The 27,297-nt window shown below is 54.7% G+C and overlaps 1 protein-coding gene across 4 annotated transcripts in view; it reads left to right on the top strand.

Annotated features, from left to right (window-relative positions):
* SFXN5 (sideroflexin 5) overlaps positions 1–27,297 on the top strand; it is a 133,993-nt gene that overhangs the window by 97,573 nt on the left and 9,123 nt on the right. For 2 of the 4 annotated variants that reach the window (XM_017876725.1, XM_017876714.1), the window contains exons 11-13: positions 4,636–4,751; positions 7,112–7,197; positions 14,203–14,320. In XM_017876725.1, the coding sequence (XP_017732214.1) occupies positions 4,636–4,751; positions 7,112–7,197; positions 14,203–14,320 (320 nt within the window). Of the gene's footprint in view, positions 1–4,635; positions 4,752–7,111; positions 7,198–7,406; positions 7,962–9,369; positions 9,583–14,202; positions 14,321–27,297 lie in introns of those variants that run through there. The other 2 variants (XR_001886485.1, XM_017876732.1) reach the window with 2 other exon arrangements.

Here is a 27,297-nt window from a genome sequence, read left to right on the forward strand (position 1 = left end):
AGGTTTTTTTTTTTTTTTTTTTTTTTTTTTTACCTTTTGGGTAAATGAAACATGATTATATTCTCACTGTAAAAATTTAAATATTATAGAAAATTCTGGTGTAAAAAAGTGGAAGTCTTTCAACAACCCCTAATTCTCAAATTGAATTCCTTTCCCCAAGCAGACCACTCTGTGAGCTGTGAACCTTCCAAAACATTACCTGTGGATTTATGCACACATGTATGTGCATATGCCAATTACAGGGTTTTACATACAGTAAATCATCATGTAGATACTCAGTAGCTTTTTTCACATGACAGTTTGTTTTGGAGATCTTCCCATGTGAGTTCCCTAATGGTGGACATTTAGGTTGTTTCTAATTATTTGCTCTTACAAACAGTGCTATAATTAACATCCTTGTAAATGTCTCTTTGTGCATATGGGCAAGCATTTCTTTAGGGTAGCTATCTATGGTTTGGCAATTTCTACTGTCTTTAATTGCATTGCCTGGTATCTGGCAGACGATCTTCTGCATGTACAATAACTTTTCATGTCCGTGCTCCATTATAGTGTAAGTTTTAGAAAGATGTTTTAGGCAACAATTAGGAATCTAAGTTTAAGTTCAAATTCTGTATGGATTGCTGTGGTCAGCTGAGGTGACACTTGAATGAATGGGTACCTCTACACATGGCTGAATTCACACACATACAGGCAATTGTGTTGAGTAGCAGGTAAGGTTCTCTTCTCTGCCGACTTTCATTGTAAGGCACATCATGATTTTTGAAACATTAAAATATGGGAAAGTGCATTGTAGAATTGAGGAGTTATGTAGTTTATTTTCCCCAAATCAGTAGCCCATTGCTACTGATGGTCCTTTCCCTGTGAGTTGATAGAACTGCTTTACCACCAATTAATTTCCCCGACAGATGGGTGTGTTACAGGACTAGTGCACTGCATTGATCTGCTTGTCTATTCCTGCCCTAGTTCAGGAGGCAGGCTCCCCTGTGATCTTTTGGAGAACTTTCTTGCACATTTGTCTTTCTGTCTACTGCTCTTTCTTCCTCCCCACACTGCCCCTTTTACACTGGGTGCTTCATTAGCTTTTCACAATCTGCATGATTTTGCATCGCAATGGGTCGGATGTGAGAACATCTGCAGCAGGCAAGAGCAAATTGTCTTCAGGACTTAACACTGAGCTTGCCATCATCAAGAAGCAATGTCTTTCTCTTTCCTTCTCTTTCTCTCTCTCATTCCTTGACATCTCCCACATTGCTGCTCAAACATCAGTTATGCCTGAGTCTTGAATGGTGTCAATCTGAGTTGAAAATGTGCCAACTTCCTTAACATCATCACTAACAGGCTGCTTAATGAACCTGCTGATACCATCAATAGTAGATCTTGCTGGTGTGTTAGAGAGGAGACCCGTGCCCCAGGGTTGTGCGTGCTCTCGTTCTCTCTCTCTGTTTTTTCTTTTTCTTTTCTCTCTCTCTCTCTCTCTCTGTCTCTCTGTATCATTTGCTTAGGCTCTCAGTGTCCCTGTCACAGGAGCTGGACTTGCCAGGAGTGGGATGGGAAGGATCAGGGACAGTTTGAAAAGGATATGGCAGAATTGAAAGTTCGGGATGAGCTCATGGAAATGAAATCACTATAACAGGCTAGCATTCCCATTGCTTGAGGGCATGGATGGCTGGTAGCCTGTGCATACGGTAGGTGCTCAATAAAGGCCAACCAATGCACACAGTCAACAGAAGAGATTGTAGGTCATGTGCCATCTATGTAGGCTGTAAGAATTGCCTGCTTCAAGGGAGGAGCCTGGGGGAGTACCATCATTCTGAGATGACTTTTAGGGTTTTCTCTGTCTTTTTTCCATCCAGGCAGCTTCAGAAATGTCCTGGAGGGGCTGGATGAGGGGAAGGAGGCTGGGTTTTCACTTCCTTTCATGCTTCATCTTTCATCTCAGTGGTTTTGTGTTTGAACCAAAGCTGTCCTGCTCGCCCCATGTTTAATGTTTGGAGATTACGAGGAGGGAGTGAGATGCCATCGTGAGTCAGGGCTGGTCCACCACCACCTCCAGATCCACACTGTCTCTTCTCTTTGTCTCCCCTGTGCATACACACACAAAATCGGGGCTAGAGATGTTTCAGCTGTCCCCAGCTTCCCCTGACTTGGCATGGGCACAGGTGCAGAGGCTAGCATTTTGTGTGAGCTCAGCCAGCACCCAGAAATCCTGTGGAGACCTTAAATTCTGCCCCTCCTTTTATGCCTGGAGAAGCCGAGGTGGGGTTGGGGTGGCAATGGCTCAAGTCCCCAGAGTGAGCTGGTAGGATGCTCATCTCCTGGACCTTAGCAGGATGCTCATCTCCTGGACCACATTCCTGTATCTTTGCCTTTCCGGGAGTGGCGGTGGTGGTGGTATGGTGGACAGCTTCCTCAGAGGGCTGGGATTGATGCCTTTCAGGGCAGAAAACCCCACTATCCTCTCAACGGTTTTCTCAGGTCTCCTGGGAACCGAGAACCTGGCAGCCCCAAGGGCATGGGGGATGCATAGCTTCCCTAAGGCCACTAGAGGGCGTATCACTAACACAGCGGCCAGGTGGCTGCTTCCCAAGGCTACCCTGGGGGACCCTTCTGGGCCCTGAGCCCTGGGCGCCTGGGGCTGAGCAGGGAGAGATATGGAGCCAGAATTGGAACCCAAGCCCGATGGCCCCAAACCCAGGCTCCCAACCCCTCCTGGTCATGCCTGCTAACCAGATCTCCTTTACCTCGGATTCAGCTTCCTAATTCTGTCTGTCGCTGCCTATGGTGAAAACGAGGGTTTCTCAATGTCAGCAATGTTTACATATTTGGGGGCCAGATGATCCTTTGGTGAGGGGACTGTCCTGTGCCTTGCGGGATGTTTAGCAGCACCCCTGGCCTCTCTCCACTCAGATGCCTGCAGCAACCCCCAACCCCTAGATCGCAGTCACTGAAAATGCCCCCAGACATGGCCAAATGCCCCACAAAACCACCCCTGGCAGAGAGCGGCTCTTTAGGGCAGGTGAGCATGCCTGTTGTGGGGCAGGAGAGCCCGGGACGCAGAGGGACTGCCCATGGTTCCCACTGCGCTGAGCGTCGGTGGTAGCAGAAGAGATACTCGAAGATGGCGTGTGTGCTCTAAATACATTTTAGAACTGTATTTGGCCTCCTGCTTTTCTTCTCCAAAGACTGCAGAGCCTCTCGGTCTTCCCCTGTTTATTCCACCTCCCATTTTAACGAAACAGGCGACTGAGGCCCCCGGGGTCTCAAGCCACACCTCACTCACAGAACCCTGTACCCCAGCTGTGAGCACCCTGGACCGCTTGTTGGCTCAGGCCCCAGGAGCATCTGTGGTCTCCCTCCCACTCCGCCTGCCCACTAGGCCCCGCCACCCTCCAGCTCCCCAAACCCTGGTGCCCCCCCCACTGGAGGGAGGGGGAAGCAGCAGGTGTTGATGCTAATCAGCGTTCACAGCCCAGAACTGCAGTCGCTCCCAGGCTCACACACTCCCCAAAATTAAACACTCATTATACAAAATTAATTGACATTAATTAGCAAAAATTAAAACTTTAAACACAGCAAGGCGCTTTGGGGGGAGGAGTGAAGCAGGCAGACTCCGCATTTGTCACCCCCCACTCCCCACCTGCCCACCCCTCCCAGGTCCCCCTACTTCCATGCTGAAGCAGGGCTGGGAGAGTTCAGGCGGGGTCAACACCCACACTGCACCGGGCCATGGGGCCTGGCCCAGTCGTGTGAGCCCCAGACTCGGGGAGCAGAAAGAGGATCCCTGAGCTAGTCTGGTGGCCCCAGACTTCACCAACCAGTGATTCACTAAGGAGCCGGGAACCGTCCACTCAGCCCAGGTCCCCAAGATCTCAGATGGTGGAGGGGCCTAGCCAAAGGCAGGAACTCAACCATAGGAAGCAAGAATGGAGAAGGTCTGCCTTTAACTCAGCCCGCCACTCCCACCCCAACCCTCCTGCCCTGCTGGGTATTCAGAGGCAGAGGCACTGTAGCCTTTCTGCTCTGTCCCACTGTGCGGTGTGACCTCAGATAAGTCACTCTTCTCTGAGCCTCAGTGTTCCATCCATATGATGAGGGGGTGGTGCTGGGTGAACACTGAGGTTTCTGCCTTTCTGGCACCTGCTGTCAGGGATGCAAATTTCTGAGAACTTGATTCACTCAGAGACCGGAGGGGCTGGATATGAGATGGGCAGTTCAAGAGGATGGGGCAGCCCAAGGGCCCCAGTGATGGTGGAACATCAGGCCTCTTGGGGTCGGGGGGATGCGACTTCAGGCCAGAGAGCCCTCCCAGATGGACACCCACTTTGCCTGCCTAGACGGCCTGCCCTGGAGGGGAGGAAAGCAACCCCTCGGTAAGTGGCTGCTTTCTGAGGCAGAACGGGTATCCTCCCTAATACCTGTTCTTTTCTACTTTTGCTTACCAGGTTCCCAAGGTCCCCCAGATCCCTCACCAGGCTGATAGGCAGGTGGACAACAGAACCACCCCTTCCCCAACCTTTGCCCATGCATTTGAACACAGAACCCCATGGCTTGGGTAGGGAGGAGCGCAGTGACCTCCTTCCAGGTGGAATGCCATCTTCCTCCTCATCCTGCTCTCTGCATCCCCTCTCTCTGCAGCCAGTGCCAATATCTGCAACGTGGTCCTGATGCGGTATGGGGAGCTGGAGGAAGGGATTGATGTCCTGGACAGCGATGGCAACCTCGTGGGCTCCTCCAAGATCGCAGCCAGACACGTGGGTCTGGGGGCTTGCAGGGTTGGGGAGGCCAGCAACAGGGAGGGGAGTGGTTTTCCCTTAGCGTGTGTCTTCCACAGGCTTCTATCCGGAGTACCCTTGTTTTGGCCTCTCGATGTCTCCTTCTCACCCTGCCACCACCTCCAATCTGCATGAGTCCAGGCCTCTGGCCCTCCTGCCTGTTCCCCTGGACATGCCCTCGCTGCCGTGAAAAGTCCCTGTCTCTTGTTGCAGCCCCTCAGGACCCAGCTTCTAGCTTGTCTCACCCAGAGGAGGTGTTAATTGGTGAGGGCAGAGGAGGCTCCCTCAGAGCTCTCTTCCCCCTCCCTCTGCCCAGGGCCCTGCCTCCCAGGCCTTCACATCCTCTTGAGTAAGCCAAGGAAGCTTGGGAGGCCAGTGGCTTGTGGTTCTGGGTTAATAGGCACTTCTGCAGGTGAGAGCTCACCTGGGAGTGAGTGCCGTGCGTGAGGTCGAGGGATTTGAGGCTTGCAGAGGTTTGGAGGATATTTTGTTACAAGACCTTCTTTCATCCCTGGTTTCATAGGCTCAGCCACTCTAGCAATTGCAGTTTAAAAAATGAAAACACGGGCTGGTCACGGTAGCTCACGTCTGTAATTCTAGCACTTTGGGAGGCCAAAGTGGGTGGATCGCCTGAGGTCAGGAGTTCGAGACCACCCTGGCCAACATGGCAAAACCCTGTCTCTGCTAAAAATGCAAAAATTAGCCAGGCATGGTGGCGGGCACCTATAATTCCAGCTACTCAGGAGGCATAGGCAGGAGAATTGCTTGAACCCAGAGGGTAGAAGTTGCAGCTGAGATCACGCCACTGCATTCCAGCCTGGGTGAAAGAGTGAAACTCCATTTCAAAGAAAAAAAAAAAAAGAAAACGCAGTCCACGTGTACATCTCCCCCTGCTTTCCCAGCCTTTGTCCTGATGGTAGTTAGTGGCTCCTCTTGCTGCCCCCTGGGCTCTGGCTTCTGTGCTGGGCATGGGGCAGGGTGGGTGCTGGGGGAAGCCATGAGGTAGTCGAGCATGCATCCCTGCTCCAGCCACTGTCCTCCTCAGCTCCCACGAGGGCCCCCAAGCCTTACCCCAGTCATGTGGCCTTCTCAATCAGACTTTGGTCTAGGAAGAGCTCTCTCCAAGTCAGTGCCCCTCCAAGGTTTTTAGGGCAAGGGGTTGGGGGTGTCATGCCTACATTGCATCCTCTGCTCCCTGCACTGGCACTGGACCCTCCTGTCATTCCCATACCTGTTCCGGAGACTGGAGGGGCCTCTCCCAGGCCTTCCTGAGGCTGACCATGAAGAGCCCAGGTTCCATGGGAGAAATGTTCAGCCCTGAGCCCATCACGAGAGTGGATTTAGCCTCAGTTTCCCACCTGTCCCCAACCTCCTATCCCAGCCCTGTTCTTTTTCCCCAACCCCCCTGAGGGAGGACAGCCATGATAACTCCTCTCAGTGTTACACAGCAAGGAAACCCAAGCGGCCTGAGCTCCCTTCAGCCTGGCTTGCTTAGTTCTTTGCTGTCTGGGGAAGGACTCCAGGCATCTGTGGGCTGTGAGCCGCTCCTGGAGCCTCTTTTGAGGACCGGAGCTTATAGGGCTAAAGGAACTCACCACAGTGGCTGTCGGAGCTCAGAATTGCCACTGAGCTGTGCTGTGGCCAGGGACACCCCCACCCCAGGAATCCCTTGGGAGCCCCTGGAGCAAGGCCCCAGGCAGATCCTCAGGGAAACCCTGCAGATGCCCTCCTGAAGCATACCTCCCTTACAGAACCAACCTCTTGTCACTGAGAAAGACTCATCCAGAGCCAAGAGACACAAGATCTTGCAAATCTTTGTCTTTAAGAGATTTAAAAAAAAGAAAACAGAATACAAAAAGTAGGCTGGGTGCGGTGTCTCACACCTGTAATCCCAGCATTTTGGAGGCTGAGGTGGGCGGATCACCTGAGGTCAGGAGTTTGAGACCAGCCTGGCCAACAAGGCGAAACCCCATCCCTTCCCTACTAAAAATACAAAAATTAGCCAGGCTTGGTAGTGTGCACCTGTAATCCCAGCTACTCAGGATGCTGAGACAGGAGAATCACTTGAACTTGGAAGCGGAGGTTGAAGTGAGCTGAGTTCACACCACTGCACTCCAGCCTGGGAGACGGAGCAAGGCTCTGTCTAAAAAAAAGAAAGAAAGAAAAAAGGAGACCAGTGTTTTTTGTTGTGTGGAATGCAGCTTCCTGAGCAATCCCATGAATAATGCCATTCAGACACACGTGTGTTGTGGTGGCACACACCTAGGGCTCTGGGTGGGTGTGCTGTCCCATCCCCGGCCGTCAGGCCCCTCTCACCACAGCCTCTGCCTGCCCCTCAGGCCCTGCTGGAGACGGCGCTGACGCGAGTGGTCCTACCCATGCCCATCCTGGTGCTACCCCCGATCGTCATGTCCATGCTGGAGAAGTGAGTTGGGGCAGCCAGCATGGAGAGGCCACTGTGGGGGAGGAGGAGGAGAAGGAGGGGGAACCGGCTGGCCCAGGCAAGGGATGAGGGGGCGGCAGGAAGCCTGCCCCAGTTTGTGTAGAGGGTGGAAGGTGTCTTGCTCCATCTTGGACTCTCCAGGTAGTGCCACAGAATCACTCTGTGAGAATTCTTGGACTTTCACTATGCAGGACCCTGGGCTAGGTGCCGCAAGGGATACCAGGATGATAGCGCTGGCCCTCCTCTGAGGAGCTGGCAGTTCTGGGGTATGTGCGTGTGTGCACATATGCTCACATTCTCTCAGTGAATCGTGCAGGACCATTTGTGAAGGCAGAGTCTGAGGATTCAGGTAGGAAGACTGGATTCGGGTAGGCATCTGCTGTGGGGCAAATCACCACCTTACTGAGCCTCAGTTTCTCAGCTTGTAAAATACAAATAGTAATAGCCTCCTGCCTCCCTCAGAGGGCTGTTCTAAGCACTCATATCTGTCATGACTGTAAAGAAATGAGGGAGCATGATAACAGTAGTGGAGTGATTCTATTAGTGATTGAGTGCGAAACTGAAGGGGTGGACTGAAAGGCTGCCCGGAGAGGGCAGGCCCTGGGAGAAGGCAAGGGGCAGGGGAGGGTCCCCTAGTTGGAGGGAGCCTGGAGATACAGACCCATGGCTTGTCAGTTGACAGCGAGGAGACCCTACCCCATGGGGACACCTCAAGACAGCAGCTGGAATTGGGGGCGTGTGGTGTAAGGACGGGGATAGGGGGTACTCCATCTGGGGTTCTAGGGCAAAGGATTCTTCCCTGTTTGGGGACTTTCTTACTCCCACAGTATGAATTATAATAACAAGTGACATTTATTAAGCACTTGTATATCCCAGTCCTCTCTCAGTCAGGTTTCTGCCTGAATGCCACCTCCTCAAAGAGGCCCTCCCTGACCACCCCATCAGAAGTCACCATTTCTCATTATTTCCTTTCCCTTGGGTCCTTTATTTTTCTTACAGCCCTTATCCATATCTGAGATTGTTCCTCTAGTTGTGCATTTTCTGTCTGCTCTACTAGAATGTCATCTCCATGAGGCATGTCCATCTTTTTGTTCACTGCCCTGCCCAGCATCTAGCACAGTTCCTGCCACAGAGTAGATGCTCAGTAAGTGTTTGTTGAAAGGATGAATGAGTGAGTGAATGAATTCTCTCATTTCCCTTCAGGACAGCACAATAAGGTAAGTATAATATCCTCATTCTACAGCTGAGGAGAGGAAGGCAAAGACAGGCTATATCATCCACTTACAGTCATGTACTAGGAAATAGAGCCGGTGGTGGCTCAGAAGTGCAGCTGCAAATCTTAGTCTCTTCAAACCACACTGGCTGCCTCTTACGTCTTAACCCACAATCCTGTGTTTGAGCCTTGCCCTGTGTGGAAATGGGAAGAGTAGATTTGGGGTCTGATCTCAGGAAGCCTGTGTGTTTATAAGGGTGATGGGCAAGACCTGTTACCCAGGTCAGCTGCAGGTGAGAGCAGGCAGTGTATGAACTTGGCCAAGGTGACCTTGAGAAGAGGGAGCACCGTGGGTCCGGCAGCAAGGAGGGCTGGTCCCCAGAAAGGGGCTGTGGCCAACCCAGAGAGCAGGATAGAATTTTTGTGGAAGGGCAGGCTTTCTGGGCAGGGTGTAGGCCTGTGGTATGGACACTGAGGTGTCCAGCCTGGCCAAAGTGAAGTGTGCTCATGGGGCCAGCTGAGGAGGGGTCCTGTGTGCCCAGCTGAGATGATCCCTCTCTCACCCTAGAAGAGGGCGGAGGCTCTGGGGGTACCTGAGCATGGGCATGGTAGGTGAGCGCTGGGATTAAGAAAATTCGTGTGGTATGAAAGTTCACAACAGACAAAAATAAACAGGGCAGCTCTTTCGTGCCCCTGACTCTCGTATACATAGCCCCTTCGTGAGCTGAGGTTGCCCCTGAATGCCAGTGACTGCAAGTACATACAGGGAGGCAGCGGGGCAGGTGAGGAAGGTGGTTCTTCTGTCCTTGAGACTACTGAGTCCTGAACCTTGGAATTCTGAAGCAGGTTCAGTGAGCAGCGCTTACTCTGTTACTTGCACGGCAAGTCCAGCGAGGTAGAACGCTTGCACGAGTCAAGCGAAGCAACTTTATTACTCACAGATAGGCCTCGGGGACAATGGACGCCTACCACTCAAGGCAAGCTGGTGCTCCACGGCTCGAGAAAGCTGCCCAGGGAGGATGGAGTCCCCTCCACCTGCGTACCACATCACACTGCAACTGAGGGAGCCTGGGAGCACTCCACCCTGGGGTTTCCACCCTGGGGACATCAGCTTGCTGTGCTAAAGTGTTGCAGGACATCCTGTTCCAGAAGAGGTGGGAACATGAGCCCAGGCTGTCCCAGACAAGCCCTCCTTATCTCAAGATGTTGCATTCCCAACACATCCTACAGCTATCCTGAGAACTACAAGAAGGCGGGGGTGGGGTGTGAAGCTGGGTCAGCCATGCTCATCCAGGGACCTGTCCTTCTGCAAGAATTTGGGGGAAAACATGCTCTGCGATGCCTTCCCAGTTGGCAGAGATGTTTGCAGACAGTGGAATGATGGTTAGTGTCCCATTAACTTGGGGGCTTAAACTTGGCTTTGGGAGTCATGGTGAAACAGGAAAAGTTCCCTTGTCCCCCTCAAAGGGAGTGTGATGGGGGTGTGGCTCACTTCTTCAGGGCCCTGCTGCTCAAACCTCTTAAGGGAGCATACAGACGATGGGGAGGCTGTGGGGCTCCGACCCCACCGCAGTGTCTAGGGGTGAATGTTTACAGCTGAAGCCCCAGTATCGCGAGGACAGAGGGCTTTCTGTATCCTGGGGTTTCTTGCCTTGATGTACTGAAAGAATTGGGTCACACGTGGGCTTGGAGATTGAGTGCAAGGTTTCATTGAGCGGAAGTAGCTCTCAGCAGACTGGGGAGCCAGAAGGGAGATTGGTTTTCCCCTGGAGTCGGGCTGCTTGGTGGCCCAGGCTGTCCTCTGACTGCCCCAGCCAAACTCCGCGTCGTTCTGCCAGTTGGTGGCCTGCCAGCGTCTGTCCGTGTGCTCTTCTGCCAGCGTGCTCCCCTCAATGTCTTGCTGTCTAGCCGCTTGTGTGTTCCTCCGCTGATGTGCTCCTCTGGACGTCCAGCTTTAGGGACAGGATCGGGGGTGTGGCAGGCCAGGGTGGTCTTGGGAAATGCAACATTTGGGCAGGAAAACAAAAATGCCTGTCCTCAGTTAGGTCCGTGGGCACAGGCCTGGGGGTGGAGCCCTAGCCAGAGACCACGCCCTTCCCTCCTTCCGTATCCATGGGAAGTGGGGTGATTATTCTGGGTCTGAACCTGCCCAGCCTGGGACCTCCCTAGTGTCTGGGGTGCCACATACTCTCACATTCCAGCCTCCAAAGGAGCCCCTCTGATAAGGTGATAAGAGGTCAGAGTTTGGTGCTCCTGGCAGCCTCATGTTTCATTGATCCTTCCCTGGAGTTCCTTGGAGGGTCCCTGGGGAAAACAAAAAGTTCAGCCCAGGGTCCCCCAAGAAGATGAAGATGAATTAAGACCCAGTTTGTGACCTTGGAGGCTTGCCAATCTCACGTACTCTGGAAGTGCAGGGACTGTGTGATAGGAGAGGCAGAGCAATGTAGCAGAGTGAGCTGAGGCTCTGGCAGGAAAATAAAATCTAGATTCCTGCTCCACCTCTTTCTGCCAGTCTGATGTGGTTGTGGAGCCTCCCTCAGCCTCAGTTTCCCACCTGGAAAATGAGGACACTGCCCCTTCATCACCTTGTTTGTTGGGGCTTTGCATTTTGCACCATCCAGCAGCTCTTCGGCTCTTTGCAGGGTCCCTGCCACGCACCCTGCCTTTGGGTGCAGGGGCACTAGTGCAGGGCTTCCGCTGAGGAGGCTGAAGAGGAAGGCAGCCCCCACCCTTGGGGAGCCCCTGTTGGGTGAGGGAGTCGGGACAGCCAAAGAAAAAAGACAAAAGAACACTTACAAAGCAGCCTATGTGCAAATTAATGGAGTGCAAACTAAAACTGTGCTCCAAGTGCTGAAGGAATGCACAGCAATGGGGGGACAAGCTGTTGTGTGGCGGCCGTGGCTGGGACCTGCCTTGCTTTGCCTCTGGCCTCAGTTGATACTCTGGGAGCCAAGGTCCCTGGGCTTCCTGCTGGGAAGAGAAAGGTGGGAGCTCAGCGAGCTCAGTTGGCCTTGACTCTGAGACGGAAAGGTAAAGAATCTCAAGTCAGAAGCAGAGGAGCTTCCATCCCCAGCCCAGAGCACTGGGCTGCCCCTGGGGGGTGCAGTACACTGGGTGCCATCCCTCCCTCTCCACCACCCTCCAGCTCCCCTGAGCGCTCCAGGGGTTCACACTTGATACCCTTCTTGCAGCACCAACCATGCTGAGGAGGAAGCAAGGCCCAGGGCTGGGATCGCAGGTTCCTGTGCTGGATCAGGAGGGCTCTAGCTGGCTCAGCCCCAGCCCAGCCTCCCTGGCACTGGAATGAAGGACCAGCAGAGGCACCAGGCTGGGTCTGAGTTGGCTCCGGGTCCAGGCCACAGCCCTGAGTCCGCTCCCCCAGCTTCCTTTACTCCCTGGGCTCCAGGTCTTTCCTTTCTCCCAGGCATTCGCACATCTCTCCATCTGCATATTTTAACTCCCCTAGCTGCCTTTCCCATCTCTCCTTGCCATTTTCCTCCCCCCTCCCCTCCCCGTGGCCTGCTGTGTTCGCTCTCTGGCCTGCTCGGGGCTGGGGCTGCTGAGGCTCCTGTTTTAGCCTCAGGCCTACCTCCTCCCTGACCTGGGAGCCCAGGCCTGGGGCTTCTTGGACCTCTTTCCTACTGAGTACTTCAGCCAGCCACCCTGAGAGAGGAGCCTTGGTCACAGCCCCACAGGAAGAGGGTCTGTCCAGTGTCCCCACCAGCAGGTCCTGAGGACTGAGCCCATGGCCTGCTGTTCACCTGCCAGCGGGGGAGCTTCTCTCTTTTTCTCACCCTTCACTGCTCTCAGGGCTGTGGGCAGAGACCCTCGGGGCTGTGCTTCCAGGGACTCCACACCCTCTAGTCACTGCCACTGGAACAGGAGGGCAGCCCCATCCTTCCACAGCCTCCTCGAAGCAGGGGCTCCGGGCCCTGTATGAAGCTTGGAGAATGAGACTTGTGTCCCCTGCTCCTCCTCGTCTTGCTTGAGAAGTTCATCTCAGGGCCGTCTCAGCCTTACTCAGGCTAGCATGGAGTAGCATGGACTAGCATGGAGTAGAGAGAGAGGATGGAGATGCTGGATGGGCATTGGAGGATCAGAGGGGTTTGAGCTTGATTTAGGCACCTTGGTCCTGCTGGTCAATCCTGTGGAAACTCCCCTTTCCAATAGCTTAATTCAGGCCAAATTTAGCAGCTGGACAAACCTTGCGGTCTGGGCCAGTGGGAATGGCTGGAGGACAGGTGGGTTACGAGGATCCTACCTTCCTGCAGGTAACATGAGCAATAATAACAGCAATAATGACACGTAATTTCTGAGCACTTACTGCATGCTAGGCCAGGGCTGACCCCTTTGCTAGCATAGGATTTGCAAGTAATGGCATCTTTATTAATACCTGAGCAGGAACATCCAAGGCCAGGGTTTGTCAGAAGTGTGGTCTGGGATCACCATTTTAGACTCATGGAGGGTTGATTAAAATGCACATTTCCAGGTCCAGTGCCCACTGAATCAGGCTTTCATGGTTGTAAGCAGCCCTTGGGCATTTGCATTTTTAACCCGCTGTCCAGCCCATCTGATGCACTTTAACTTTTGAAAACTACTCCCAATTTTGCTGTCTTCTCGGGGCCAGCTGCTGTTGGGATTCTTGTCTCAAGAGGTGAGGATATATGGGGTTTACTGCCCCCCACATTGGGGCTCTGCCCCTAGGAGGGCCCCTTACCTGCCTGTGGCCATTGTCAGCCCTGCTGGGGGCAGTGGACAAGATCCTGGATTATTTCCACTTCACACCAGAAGCCTGTCACGCGGAGGCTGACAGTTACTGAGGTCAGACTTAGTGCCTGCCCAACACCCGCTGGCAAATAGTCTAGTCATCCCAGCCCTCCCCAGGTGGAATGCTGTGGTCCCCACCGAAGGGCCTACTGTATTAAGCACAACAGGAAGCTCCGATGAACACAGTGCAGGCACATTGGCCAGCTGGTATATCCCCACGCTGTCTGGGGAGCTTGGGCCCTGGAGGAAGGTTTATCATGCCCCCTCCCATGCCCAGGAAACCAGCTCCGAAGCCAGCCATGGGGAGAGGGTGCCAGCTGTGTTGTGTTGGTGATGAAGCTGGTAAAGGGGACCAGCTGGGGTGACAGCACCCTCGGGGAGTCAGGGGTCCAGGCAGCAGCTCTGCCAGCCTTCTGCAGACTTGGCCTTGGATGAGTCACTGCCCCCTCCGTTGCCCTTGGGTTGAAGTTGCCCTTGGGTTGAAGGTGGCCAGTGCAGTGTCTTCTGTTCTCACACATAGAGGAGGATCACCCCCTCCTGGCTGGCACGTGCCCATATTTATGTGCTTTGTCGTCTCCCCTGAACTTGGCACCTACTCTGGTTTCTTTGCTCTTTAATTATGTGCTGCCCTCAAGAGCAATCTTACCTTCCTATGTGTCTCCCCAGGAACAGGGGCCGACAGCCTCTTTTAGTGGCTCTCCCACATAGGGCCTTCTTGGCACGGGGCTGTATGCATGGTGGGTGGGTGCCCCGAAAGTGCTCATTCGTGACCTGAGTAGTTGAGGTTTCAGCCAGCAATGTCCTTCAAGGCAGGGCCTTGGGATAGGGGTACCCATCGGGAAAGGTCACAAAGACAGAACTCCGCTATATCTGTTTAGCTGCACACTGGCACTGCCCCAGAACCATGCTTCCTGGGCCCAGAGACAGAGTGGGACCCAGCATGGTGGCTGGCAGCCAGCCCACCCCACCTTTGGGTCTCATGGGGCTCCCTCCTCTCTCCCCCACAGGACGTCTCTCCTGCAGGCGCGCCCCCGGCTGCTCCTCCCTGTGCAAAGCCTCGTGTGCCTGGCAGCCTTCGGCCTGGCCCTGCCACTGGCCATCAGCCTCTTCCCACAGATGTCAGAGGTCAGTGGGGAGGGGCTCAAGGGCAGGGCAGGGGGTGCTGTTTGGTGATTTCTGAACAAATACTCATACTGTGCCGACTCCTTAGCACTGTGCTAGGCGCTGGGGCTGGAACCGTAAATGAGGCTGGCCCAGGCTCTGGCCCTCAGAGTGGGGGTCACGCAGTCAACAGGGTGATTAAACAGAGGCCAGGAGATGATGAGCCAGGAGCGTTAGGGTGGGAGAAGCTCCACTGGGTGTGGAAGGAGACAGCAGACCAAACTGAGCCTAGAGGGAAGTGACATTTCACTGGGACTGGGAGTGTGGCTGGAGTTGGCCAGATGAAAAGGGGTGGCGGGGGGAGATGTGAGGTCTGCGGACACCTGGTGTGAAGTTTCTGAGGTAAGGCAGCACATGCCATGTCCAAGAGCTGACCAAAGTCTGCAGCGCGACCAGGGAGTGCAGCAAGGTGATGTGGCCCGGGAATGAGGGGCTGGGGCTGGGTGGTGTTGGGAGCTTGGAAGCCAGAACAGAGAGGGTGAATATCCTCCTAAGGGCTGTGCAAGGCAGAACACAGATTCCTGATTCTGAGCGGCCCCTGTGCTGCCGCGTGGGGCTGGGTTGGAGCTCTGGAGAAGGAACCATCAGGAGGCTATGGCGGGCATCCAGTGAGCGGTGATGGTGGCTTGGACCAGGCTTTGGCAATGGGCATGGAGAGAAGTGGGTCCCTAAAGAGGGAGTCAGGAGGCGGCTTCTTTGGGATTCAATGAAGAGCTGTATGTGGTGGGAGGAATCGGGAGCTGGAGGATGTGTGCTGACTTTCTGGTTTTGAATGACCAGGCAGATGTAGGTGCTTAATGAGATGGAGCCAGGCAGGGGCAGGTTCAAGGGAGGGCAGCGGGTCAGTTGGATGGACATGCAGGGTTGAGGAGCCTGTGGGATGTTGGCTGTGGGTCTGGAATGAGGAGAGACGCCTGGGCTGGAGGGATAGAAGTAGAGGCTCCCGGCATGACAACAGTGCTAGAATCGAGGGTGGTGGGTGAGGCCCCCGCTCTGGCGGGGTCCAAGGACAAGCAGCCAGGGTGGTGAGGGCAGAGCCGGGCCATGTGTGATCAGGGTGGGTGGGCATCCGCAGGGTCAGACCCTCCCGAGAGGTCACACTCTGTGAGATTACAGAGTATCCATTGGTGTCTCAGGCAACATAGTCAAACCCTGTCCCCAAAGAAGGGACCCAAGTGACAGGTGAGGGGAAAAAATGAGAAAGACAGGTCCATAGCCACAACAAGATGTGGGATCAGGAGGGGCTTTTATTTACGTATCTGTCCTTGTTTAAAAATGGGAGAGACAGGGGCTTGGTCAATGCAGTAGGGAAGGTACCAGGAGAGATGTTGAGGACACTGAGAGGACGATGTTGGGAAAGTCCATGAAGAGGAGGGGGGACCAGAGCACAGACGAGGGAATCAGCCTTGGCACGGGGAGACCCCTCCCCACTTCAGTAGGTGGAAGAGGAGTGGGGTGGGAGGAAGATGCTGCTGGGGGCAGGGTTCGGGGTGGGGAAATTGAAGAAGTTGTTCCAGTGGCTCCTGTGTTCTTGTGACTGAGCAGAGAGGAGAGAGCAGGGTGGGGAAGGGGCGGGAGGTCAGAAGTCTGAGGACACAGAGAAGGGATGAAACATCCAGGGGAAAATGAGAGGTGAGGGAGGCTGAGCAGCACGTGGTCTGGGGGTGTGACTGGGGCCCGTTCACCAGGAGGTGCTATGGGCCAGTACAGGGAGGGCCACAGATCCTTTCTGCTGGGGTTCTGTCAGGTTAGGGGTGGCGGGGGGCTGAGAGATGGGTGACAGCACGGAGGAGCAGAGGACCACGGGATCCACGCTGGGTTGGAGTGAAGGTGGGAGCTAAGCTGAGGGGGAGGACCCAAAAGGGCCAAGGTGTCTGCACTGAGCTAACAAGAAGGTGGGGGCTGTGGTGCTTCTGAAACTGTGATTTCACCACGGACCTGCTTCAGGCAGGGCCCCAAGACAGGTTGGGGAGAGGTGAGGGTTCCTGGAGACAAGTCAGGGAAGTGAAAACAAGAGGCCGGGGGTGTCGGGGCTGCGAGGGCTGGAGACCCAGGCTCTTAGAGCAGGAGGAGGGGGTGACCCGCCTTAGGCCTCACTGTCCCTGGAAAGCGAGAAATGGTGTGGCTTCCTTCCAGAGCCCCAGAGTTTGAGGAGGAGACTCTGTGGGATTGGGGCTCCTGTCTTGGGAGCCACCATTCAAGGCACACCAGGACTAAAGCCAGCAGGACCTCATCTCATGCCCACAGGGCCCAGCCTTGTCATGGGTGCTGGGATGCTCCTTCCCCCACCTCCCACCCTGGGAAAGCTGAAGCCTGGGACTCCAAATGGAGCCATGGGCTCTGGGTTACCTAGGAGCCCTGAAGAGGGAAGGGCGGGTATTTCTCAGTGATCTCTGACATCCCTGTCCCAGTCCAGCACTCCCCGAAGCCATTGCATCTGTCTGTGCTATCAGCCTGAGCCCAGGGTCCTAGACCAGGGCCAGAGTCACCCATGTGCTTGTAGGTACCTCTGCGCTTCCTGCAGCTGTCATAACTCCACCTGCCTGCACAGAGAAGGGACCCAGGGCAAAGACAACACATGATGCGGAATCAGAGACCCTCCTAGCTAGAAAGATTTTCAAGGCCATCAAGTTTACCTTGCTCCTGGCTGTGCTGGGCAAATGGTGGCCCAGAAAAGCCATGGGACCAGCCCAAGGTTGCAGAAGCCAGGTGCCGATAGGAGAAGAAACACCAGAGGTCCACACTCCAAGTCCAGGCCCCTAGGAGGTGCTACATCTGATCGTTTCCTGTGACTGAATTTCTCTCCCTAGACAACCACCTTACCTACCTTGGGACAGCCAAGAGAAGAGGAAGCTGGGGGCTGCACTGTGGTGTGGAAGGGTCTAGAAGTGCTGTAGGTCTTTGGCAGGTGTTCCTCTGGGGCATATAATGGGGAGATGGCTACCATTCACCCACCCAGGCCTCCAGCTCTGGCTGCAAAGCAGTGATGGAAAAGTGAGCCACCCTGGTCTCACAGATGCTGCAGGTCAAAGCCCAGGCTCCCCCCTCCCCACAACATGCCTACTTTCAAATACGACGTGGGAGTTTATTCTTATGCATTTTTTTTTTTTTTTTTTTTTGAGGACCGGAGTCTTGCTCCTGTCGCCAGGCTGGAGTGCAGTGGGCCGGATCTCAGCTCACTGCAAGCTCCCGCTCCCGGTTAACGGCCCATTTCTTGCCTGCTCAGCCCTCCCCCAAGTAGCCTTGGGACTACAGCGGCGAGCCAGCGCGAGGCATCGCCGCGGCCAGGCCTTTTTTTGTTATTTTTTTTTTTAGCTAAGAGACAGGGTTTCAGCCGTGTTAGCCAAGGATGGTCCTCGAACTCCTGACCGAGTCGTGATCCGCCCGTCTGCGGCCTCCCAAAGTGCTGGGATTGTAGGTTTGAGCCACCGCGCCCGGCCTTCTTCTGCATATTTAACCAGAGTCCCTCTTACTGCAATCCAAGCCTCTTTCTCTAGATTGGGAAGAGGATAGTCATTGCATGTTAAGTCTTTGTCCTCTGGGAAGGGAGGGTAGAGGCAGGATTTTCAGAGCTCCCTCCTCGACTACGCGGATCCCAACAAGATGCAGAGTAGCCTGGGCATTATGGGGTATTTGGAGCCCTGCTTGGGACCCATGGCACCAAAGCCTTCAGCCAACTTGCTGAGAGGGCCTTGTTTCCCCATTCACTCTCCCAGTTCTCCCTAACAAGGTGCTTCTTCTGCCATACGGGGATCATGTCTCAAGTCCCAGAAGCCAGTGGAATTTGCCACAATAAGTCTGGACTTGCTTGGGCTGACCCAACCTTGCCAAAAGTCACCAAGGTTGTCAACAGAAGTAATCACTGGAACACCAATTAATCAATCAGGGGACTCGGAGATAGAATTTAGGAACTAGTTCCTAGAATGGCTGACCTGCAGTGATTGGTGTGGAGTTTCCAACTCACTGACCCCAGAGATTAAGGCAAGGACTTCAATCCTTCCTTCAGTTCCTGGGGGAGAGTTTTGTCTGCTCTTTTCTGCCTATTAAAATGGTACTGAGGGTCAAATTGCAAATAATAATGGCTACCATTTGCCAGATATCTATTGGACCAGGCAGCATGCTGGGAGCTCGGTGTGCCTTACTGTATTAAGTCTTCCTAATGCCCTTTAAGTCTAAATCATTGAACATCAAAAGATGATTCCTAGACAGGCAGATGGTTCTGGGGAGAGAGTTTGGCTGGAGATAGGGAACCTTCAGTGCATGGGGGGAGTTGAAGTTGAGAAAGGGGATGCAGTCAACTATAGGAGGAAATAAAAACCATCAAGAAGGGGAAGAAAAAGCCAAGGGCACAGGGAGAACCCGGATGGAGTAGCTTCATGGAAGCTGAGGACTTGGGCGATTCAAAGAGGAGGGGCTTTCTGCAGAGTGGGCGAGTGCAGAGAGGACTAGAAGGAGTGGAGGAGACTTAGGTGGCATAGCTAGACATGGCAGTCTAGGAGGCAACATGGTAGTCAGTTTTTTCTTTGTTCAAAGAATTGAGCTCAGGGATGGGGAAGTGTGGGAGAACAGCAAAGAAATTGTGAGATAGAGGTTGGGGGGGCTTGGAGAGAGGGCAATGATGGGGAAGGAATGCCCAGAGTCCAAGGCAGGAAGGCATGGCCTTTGTGGAGTCCCTGGGTCCAGTGAGTAGAGGGGGCTACCTGGCTGTGGTGGAGAAATGGGGGCCTGGATCCTGAGAATTCTCCAAGGTAGGTACCAATACTTCTTGTTTACCAATGAGGAAACTGAGGCACATTGAGTTTAAGTACCTTGTCCAAGATCCAAAGTTGGTGACGATGGAGCAGGCTTTGTACCCAGGCAGAAGGATTCTGTGATCCTCCCCAGCCCACCCACACCTCACTATAGAAAGAGGAGGCCCACTTCTGGGCTGCAGACTGCTTGCTGCTAATTTATCAGCAGGAACATCCCAGTGCCCTCACCCAGCCCTCCTCCCCTCCACAGGAAATCTGTGCATTTTCACAGGGACCTTTTGGAGTAAGTGTTTGTCTTTTCCAACCCAGAGCCGAGGAAGGGGCTGGGTAGTAGAGGGGCTGGAGGGAGGCTAAAGGGCCAACAGGTAGGGCAGGGAACCTCCTGTTGTTGTGAGAACTGGGGAACAGGGCTTGGGCTCCCTTCTGGACCCCAGTCCTCTTGCCCATGCAGAGAGTACAGGGTTTGCCCTGGCGGATCTGGTGGATCTGGAGGTTACTGCTGTAGGCCTGCCCCACCAGCCTGTCCCCAAATAGGGACGGGCCCATCACACCCAGAATCTGCTCCCTGCCCCATGAAGCCTGGGCACTTTCCCCTTTTTCTTGTTACCAGGATGGCCACGTAGGAGCCCTGTGGTCTCAGCGAACCTCCCTCCTGGTGGTGGAGACAAAACTCAATAAACAAGAACTGTCAGGTGACAGCACAGGTTGTGGTGGAACTAATGCATGGTGGAACTAAAGCAGAGGCTGCGCTGCAGCTTGCCGGGGCCACTGTAGGTGGGGCTGGTGCTGGTCTCCCTTGTGGTAGGGCCAGACTGTGGTGGCCTTTCTGGCGTTGCCCGCTTTGGTGATTGGGGCTGTGGATTCCAAGCACATGGGGTCCTCTCTGTCCTCCCCACCGCAACACAGACATACACTGGGGCCGCAGGTCCCTTGAGGGAGATATGCAGGGTCCAGTGTCTGGAAACATGGGCTTGGCTACCACAAGAGGCTGGAGCGGGTGGTGGCAAATGTCCCTCTAACTCTGACAGCCGGTGTTCCCTACCTGGGAGCACTTCCAATCCTGTTTAATGAACCTCATGTCTCTCTGGAGCAAGAAGCACTACCTTGGCCAAGGCCCCTCCCCACGTCCCTGCCTCTGTTTCTGCTTCAGTCTTTCTTTGTGCCTCTTTCTCCTTTCCTTGATTCCTCTGGGGCTCTCCCCCACCCCAGTCCCCTCTCTTTTCCCCACTCTTCCCCTGGGAGCTCGGGGGCTGGGGAATGGGGCTGCGCATACAAGCCGGAGCCATTGTTCAACAATCTGTTTTTGTCTTCATCTTGTTGGCAGGCGGCAGGAGAGGAGCAAAAGGTTAATGAGGCACTGTGCAGCGGGATTACTGCGTGAACGGGCGGGCGGCGGGCGGGCGAGCCAGCCGTGGTGACAGGGAACTAATTAGGAGCAGTTTAACAGGAGGAAAAAGTGAAATCTCCTCTTCACCAACTGTCAATAATTAGCTGATTTGGTGAGGTTGAAATGTGTCCACAGAAGGTGGGGCTTGTCTGTGGATGAGTGAGGTGTGGGGAGTGGGGGGCAGCGGGGAGCTCGACCCCGTCCCTAGGTGATGTTGGGGTGGAGGGGCCGTCCCGTGGCCCCAAGGCCTGCCCTGTGCCCCTCTGGCTGGCATCCCTCTGCCTCAACTCTCCATATGACCTTGGGTCTTAACCTCAAAGACCTCAGTTTCCCCAGCTGGAAGATGAGGTGTTGGAACTAAGTTTCTTCCTGTAAGAACTAAGTTTCTCCCAGTAAGATTAGGAAAGTGAAAACTCAAGACAGGGCCCTGGTGCTAGACAGTGGGCTGAGTGAGTCCCCTTGAGTTACATGCTGCCCCTCAGGTGCCCGGCCTGCAGCAAGTGTGTGCCCTCTGGGAGCCACCCTCTGGGTCTGGGCATGGCAAGTGGGCAGGGCCTTGGCCTTCCTGGGAATGTGTCTTATGGCCCCTAGACCCTCACTGGCTCCTTTGTCCTCCCTGCACCTGTGGGTCTGGGGTAGGGATGAGAGATTGGGCAGTGTGCCTCCTGGCTGGGGCTGCGGGCAGGGGAGAGGGCCCTGGGCCACCCTTGTAGGGGCTGGAGGCTATGAGCATGTGTCTCTTCCCTGCCTCAGCTGTTGCACGAGCCCTGGGGGCAGGAGTGAGGTTCACTGGCCAGGAGGCTTATTTCCTGTGGGCCTGTTCCCTGCTGGCTGTCTTGTTGGTTTGTTGGCCTCTGCCCTCTGCCTTCCCTGAGGCCTCAGCAGAGAACTGGTCTCCCCCTGTACCCTCACCACCTGTTCCTCCCCCTTCTAGCTTTTGCCAAGCACCTTGACTAGAAGAAAAGACAGCCTAAGAGTCCCCTGGGGCCAGGGCTTCCTGCTCTGAGCCTCCCATGTCAGCCCTGGGAACTCCCCAGGTCCCTCCCTCTCAGCTGAGCCCCTACTCACCTCAGCTGTAGAGGGTTCTGGGGATTAGAAGCCATGTTCTGAGGAAGGCTAAAGCCTTCCCATCATTCCTCAGCACGATTTATGAGCCATATCTCGTCCTGGCCCCAGAGAGTGGCTCTTAGAGGCCACACCCATGTGGTAGATGAGGCAGGAGGGCCAACCTCAACCACCTGATACTCCTTCCTGCCTTCCCACTTACAGCTTTCAGGGTTAAGAAACAGGCATACCTCCCTGTATGGGCGAAAATGTGGGTACCCTCAGTGGGTACCAGAACCTCCACTATCTCCACCCTCTTACCAGCCCTGATGAAAATGGTGGTTTTGATGAACCAGCCTGGCTAGACAGCTGTAAGCCACCAGAAGCAAAGGTCCCCCCAGCTTATCTCCCTTTCTTTGAGAAAGTATTTGGACCCCCAACCAAGAATGGAGAAGAGTTGGGAATAAGCTGGAATGTGAGTCCACATTCAAGCTGTTCTAGAAATGGCTCCTCCTCCAGGAAGTCCTCGCTGATCTGTCTTACCTCTCCTGTGTAGGCTCTGGTGGTGTGTTTTCTGTGTTCCATCTTCCCCCTTGGGACAATAGACCTTTCTGCCTTCCCTGACACAAGGTGTCCCTGTGGCTGAGAACTGGTGCTCTGTATCATCAACACCTAGTACAGAGCGTGGCTCATCTGGGTTCACCTTGACTTTGTTGGTCCCTGCTTCTCCCACTCTTGCAGGGTTGATGTGAGGCCAGAGACAATGTCTCGGGTCCATTGCATCCCTCCTGAGTCTACAGCAGTATTCAGTGTCTCCCAGAGCAGCAGCCTCCTCCCCTCCAGTCTCAAATCCATCTCCTACTTTGCTTGGAGATGTTTGTTTGGGGTTTTTCTCGTTTACTGGTTTAATCAGTCCCTACTGAACTCTAAAGTGGGCTATTTTTGCCGTCAGAAATCTGCTGCCTCCCCGCCCGCTGCTTTCTTGGAGTTTGCCCACAGGACCCCCCAGGAGGGACGGATGGGAATGGCAAAGCCGCTCAGAGCCCAGGAACGCCAACGCCACCTGTCATGTTGCCTGTTCCCCACACCCCCACCCCAAACCTGCGCGTGCACACAGGCTCGCACACATACACGTGCACGCAAGAACATGCACACATGCCCGGATGGCAGACCTTGGCAGGGCTGCCTGACAGCCTTTCCCCCGCAGGTCTCCTTTCCAAGACCTTTCATGACACCTAGCTGAATCCAGGACAGGGAGGGAGAAGGCTTGGTTGTGCAGAGCTTCCATTAAAGGCATTAATACGTGCAAAGTGGAGCATGCTTGGCCTGCAGCAAGGCTCAGCCCTGTGAGCTGAGTGAGCAGGGCTGGGGCTGAGTGTGGGAACCCTGGGTCCCGTCCTCTTTACACAGCATCACACAGGTTTTCTAAGCCTCCAAAGGGCCATCTTATCCATTTTGCGATATAATCCTCATCCTGGCACCAGGAGATCTTAGAAAATCTTCCCAGCATACTTGTGGGGAAACTGAGGCCTCAAAGCTGAGATGATAGAGGACAGAGAATGATTCTGAGATTGGTCCACCAGAGGGCACCCAGGAATGGTGCAAAGCTCCAAAATGGTAGGGGGCGGGATGTGGTCTGAGCACTTGCTGGGTACACATAGCACAAGGGAGCCGGAAAAGTGTAAGACAGGATTCTTGTCCAAGAGGCACTTCAGTGTCATTTAACTCAACTGTTACCGAGGACCTACTGTGCACAGTGCACAGGGATACTGAGCTGCCTGGAGTGGCTCACCATGGGGTGGGGTGGGGGACTACTGTAATCACCCCTGTTTAGAGTGCAAATGAGCCTTTGCCTGGGGATGGGATGGAGATCAAAGCATGTGCTGGGGACACCAGAGGCAGCCGCAATGGATTTGGTCTAAGAAGATCAAGGGAGGCTTCTTGGAGGAGGCAGCCTTAGAGAGTCAGAATATAGCCTGGACTCAAGGCTCAAAGTGTATACTTAGAATGTAAAGAAAATGGACAGCAGTTGATGGGTGAAGGAGCTGGAGAAAGTCCCAGAAGGCCTGGAGTGTCCAGCAGAGGGTTCTTTCACTGAGAAGGTAGTGGGAGCCCAGAGCTGGCACCAGAGGCCTAACTCAGGGGTCCAGGGCTCTAGACTTAGGCCTCAGCTGCTCCCCAGCCCCAGCCTAATGTGTCTGCCCTCCAAGGACACTCAAGATAGCTCTCCCAAAGGTGGGGCCTGGATGTGTGTGTGTCGGAGCAGGACGTGAGGCCTGCCCAGCCCTGGTAAGATGGGATGTTGTGCCCAGTGGACAAAGCGGTCCCAGGCCTGGCAGAGGCCTCAGGCACAAAGGGTCAGCCAGGTGCCTGCATAGGCTTTGGGCCCTGTGTCAATGTCGCCACCTTCTGCAGACCCTCAGAAGCCCAGACCTGTGGCCAGGAGCAGGTGGTGGCTTTGAGCTATGTCACAGGGTCACACCGAACACCCCACCCCCACTAGCCCCGTGCCTTTGAAAAGGAGGCAGAAAAGCCATCAGAAGAAAGGCCAGGAGGAGGAAGTTCTTTGTAGTAGGTAAAAGCCCCGGAGAATGGGGCACAGGCGGGGTATCCAGTTTCCTGTTTATGTCTCCGCACCTTAGCTCCAGGTTCAAATATGTAAACTATCCGCTGGCCTGGCTGCAGGTGTGTGTGTGCTCCCAGGCTGTAGAGGCAGAGGTGGCCCCAGATGCATTCCTGACTCTAGCCCCCCACCCACAGTGAGCCAAGAGACAGACAAATAGCTCAAGGTTAACCCTTCCCACACCACAAGGGAAGGTGCTTGGCTGTTCTAGCTGGGCCTTAGGGTACCTGGGAGGCTGGGGAGATGCTGAATAGGATGCTCCATGTCTGGGAATATCTCCTGGAGGGTCAGCAAGGTCTGAGTGGGGTGGGGAGGATGGGGTGGCACTCTGATACGGGGAGGGGCATATCCTGAGGAGGCTGGCTGGGAGCTGGTGTGCAGGTTCTGCCTGGGAGTCAGGGAGTGCTAGCAAGGTGGCACTGCTTCCTTCATGGCAGGGCAGGGTGATCCTGGCAGCCCACTTCTGTGGCGGGGGCGACCATCAGTCAGTGCTCCATGGTCCCTGCAGCCCCTGCCCTTCAGGGCTTTGGTTTTCCATCCCAGGCACCCCCTCCCTCGGGAACCCCTGCTGACTGGCTCTCGGGTGCCCGGGGAGGAGCCTGCCAGATGGAAGAGACGGGCCACGGATTCCAGCCTGCCCTTAGCTGGCTGCCTGGGGCTGGGCCACTTCTTCTCCCTGTGGCCACTCCTTGTGGCCTTATCCCCAGAGAAGGCCCGTCAGAGCCAGTTTGTGGTCACAGCCAAGTCCCTGCCCCTCAACCCACTACCCTGGGGCTGTGGCCTTCTTTGGGGGGGAGCTGGCTGGGTAGCAGGAGGGGATACTCTATTGCCCTTGCTCAGACCTGAGTCACTTTCACTTACCCATGGGTCCAGAGGCCACTGCCAGGCAAGACCCTGGATGTGGTGCCCTGGAGGAAACTTGGCCCCACACTTACCTCAGAGAGGTGGTCTTCAAGGGGAGACACTTAGTTTTTGGTGGACGGGGAGGAAACATCACATATAGGTGAGCAGGCAACTCAGTGGTAGCCATTGACCCAACACCTGGCCATGACCAGAGAGCTGGAGGAGTCCTAACAAATGACCAGTTGAGTTGGCCTGGGATAGAGTGAGAGGCTGTGAACCAGGATCAGCACGAGGTGGGGGTCATGCAACGTGGACCCCAGGGAGTCACTGAAATCCAGTTGCCAAGACCAAAGCCTCTCAGCCCTCATTGGGACAAGTCTCAGAAAACTGTCTGACGCTCATGGCTGCTCAGTGTTTAAAGCACCCTCTGTCATTGCGTCCGCTCCTTGGGCTGGTTCCCCAAGGCCACCATCACGGGCTTGTTCCCTTCACTTGCCCTTCAAGTGTGCCTATTCCCCAGGCCTTGGCACCCACCCCTCCATCTGCTTCCCTGGGTGAGCTCCTCCACTCTAAAGGCTCTGGCTATGCTCACACATCCCGGGTGCTTTCTTCTGCCCAGAGCTCCAGAGCCCTGGACCCATCTGCCTCTGGGCCTCTCCACCTGGGGAACACACTGGCACCCCAGACTCAATGTGGCCACCCTGAGCCTACCACCCCCAACCCTGGCCCATCCCCTCCCATATTCCCTCCCTCTGAGAATGGCGTCACCAGCCACCCCAGCTCCTGAGCTAGAATTAGGAGTCATCCAACGCACAGTCATCCTCAACACCTCCCTCTCACCCCCACGTGGAATTGGTCATCAACTGTGGATTTCATCTTCAGAAAGGCTCCTCCTGTCTGCCCCCACTCACAGCATCATAGGGCAGGACCTGGCACTTCTCTGATTCCCACAGATGCTCCCCAGGAGGCCTCCCCACCCCCTCCTTACCCCTCCAGTCCATCCTTCACACCCAGCATCCCAAGAGAGACCTTTCTAAGACAGTCTAAGGCCAGGCACAGTGGCTCACGCCTGTAATCCCAACACTTTGAAAGGCTAAGGTGGAGGATCATTTGAGGCCGAGAGTTGAAGATCAGCCTGGGCAACATAGCAAGACCCTGTCTCTATAAAAAATTTTAAAACAATTTAAAACTTAGCCAGGCATGGTGGCACATGCCTGTAGTCCTAGCTACTCAGGAGGCTGAGGCAAGAGGATGGCTTGAGCCCAGGAGTTCCAGGCTGCAGTGAGCTGCAATCACACTACTGCACTCCAGCCTGGGTGACAGAGCGAGATCCTATCTCAAGAAAAAATAAAAATAAAAACAGAGTCTGGGTTATGGTCCACTCCTGCTCAAAGTCCTTCTGTGGCTCCCTGTTGCCCTCAGAGAAAATGCTGACACCTTCATGTAGCATACAAGATTCTGCCTGTCCCAGCCGCACCTCCATTTCCTGCCACGTTTCCATGTCCAACATTGTCCTACCTCCCTGACACAGGCCGTGCTAGCTAGCTAATACTTTTTTCTTCACCCAGCAAGCTTGGCCTGCCCTTTCTGATCAAAATTCTCCATTCTCTTCCTGGCTTACCTCCTCTGAGAAGTCTTTCTTCCTTGTTGCCTCATCAATACATTGGAACTCCCAGCCCCTCCCCAGTTGCCATGGCACTCTGCTTGTCTCTCCGGACTCCATCTGCTTTCACCAGCCAACTCCTCTCTAGACTTTAAGCTTCTTGAGGGCATGAACTGGTCTTGTCCCCCTCTGTGTACCCAGCCTGGGTGTCTGGAGTTGGCGACCATCAACATCTGCTGACATGAGGGTGGATTGACTTGAAATGAGAGAGGAAGCCTAGGATGCCAGCTCTGTCCCGGGGCCCCCATTCCTGATCCCTCAGCCATCTCCCCCAGGAGCCTTCCCACCCGCTGCATCTCCCCCTGCTCCTACCTGCTGCCCTGTGTGTGGTGGGGAGCCCAGGGGAGACGGGATACCAGGAGGAGGAGGCCTCGGTCTCCCCCGGGCCAGCATGCTCTAGGGAGTGGGCACAGTGGGCCGTGGCCCTGGGCCATGGTCCTCCACGGTGGTGCTGAGCAGCCTCTCTGATTTTAATGTGGGCCTCAGTGCTTCAGTGAAAGCCGGCATGGGAAGTTGCTAATAATGGCACTAAAATAAAATATGCTACATCTGTTATGGGTAGCAGAACAAAATTAGCTGCTCACACCTCTGACATCCAAGATGTCTTAACTTAAAATACTCCTTGGCTTA

This window comes from Rhinopithecus bieti, unplaced genomic scaffold (assembly GCF_001698545.2).
Source record: "Rhinopithecus bieti isolate Rb0 unplaced genomic scaffold, ASM169854v2 scaffold_1058, whole genome shotgun sequence".
In the NCBI taxonomy this organism is placed as follows: domain Eukaryota; kingdom Metazoa; phylum Chordata; class Mammalia; order Primates; family Cercopithecidae; genus Rhinopithecus; species Rhinopithecus bieti.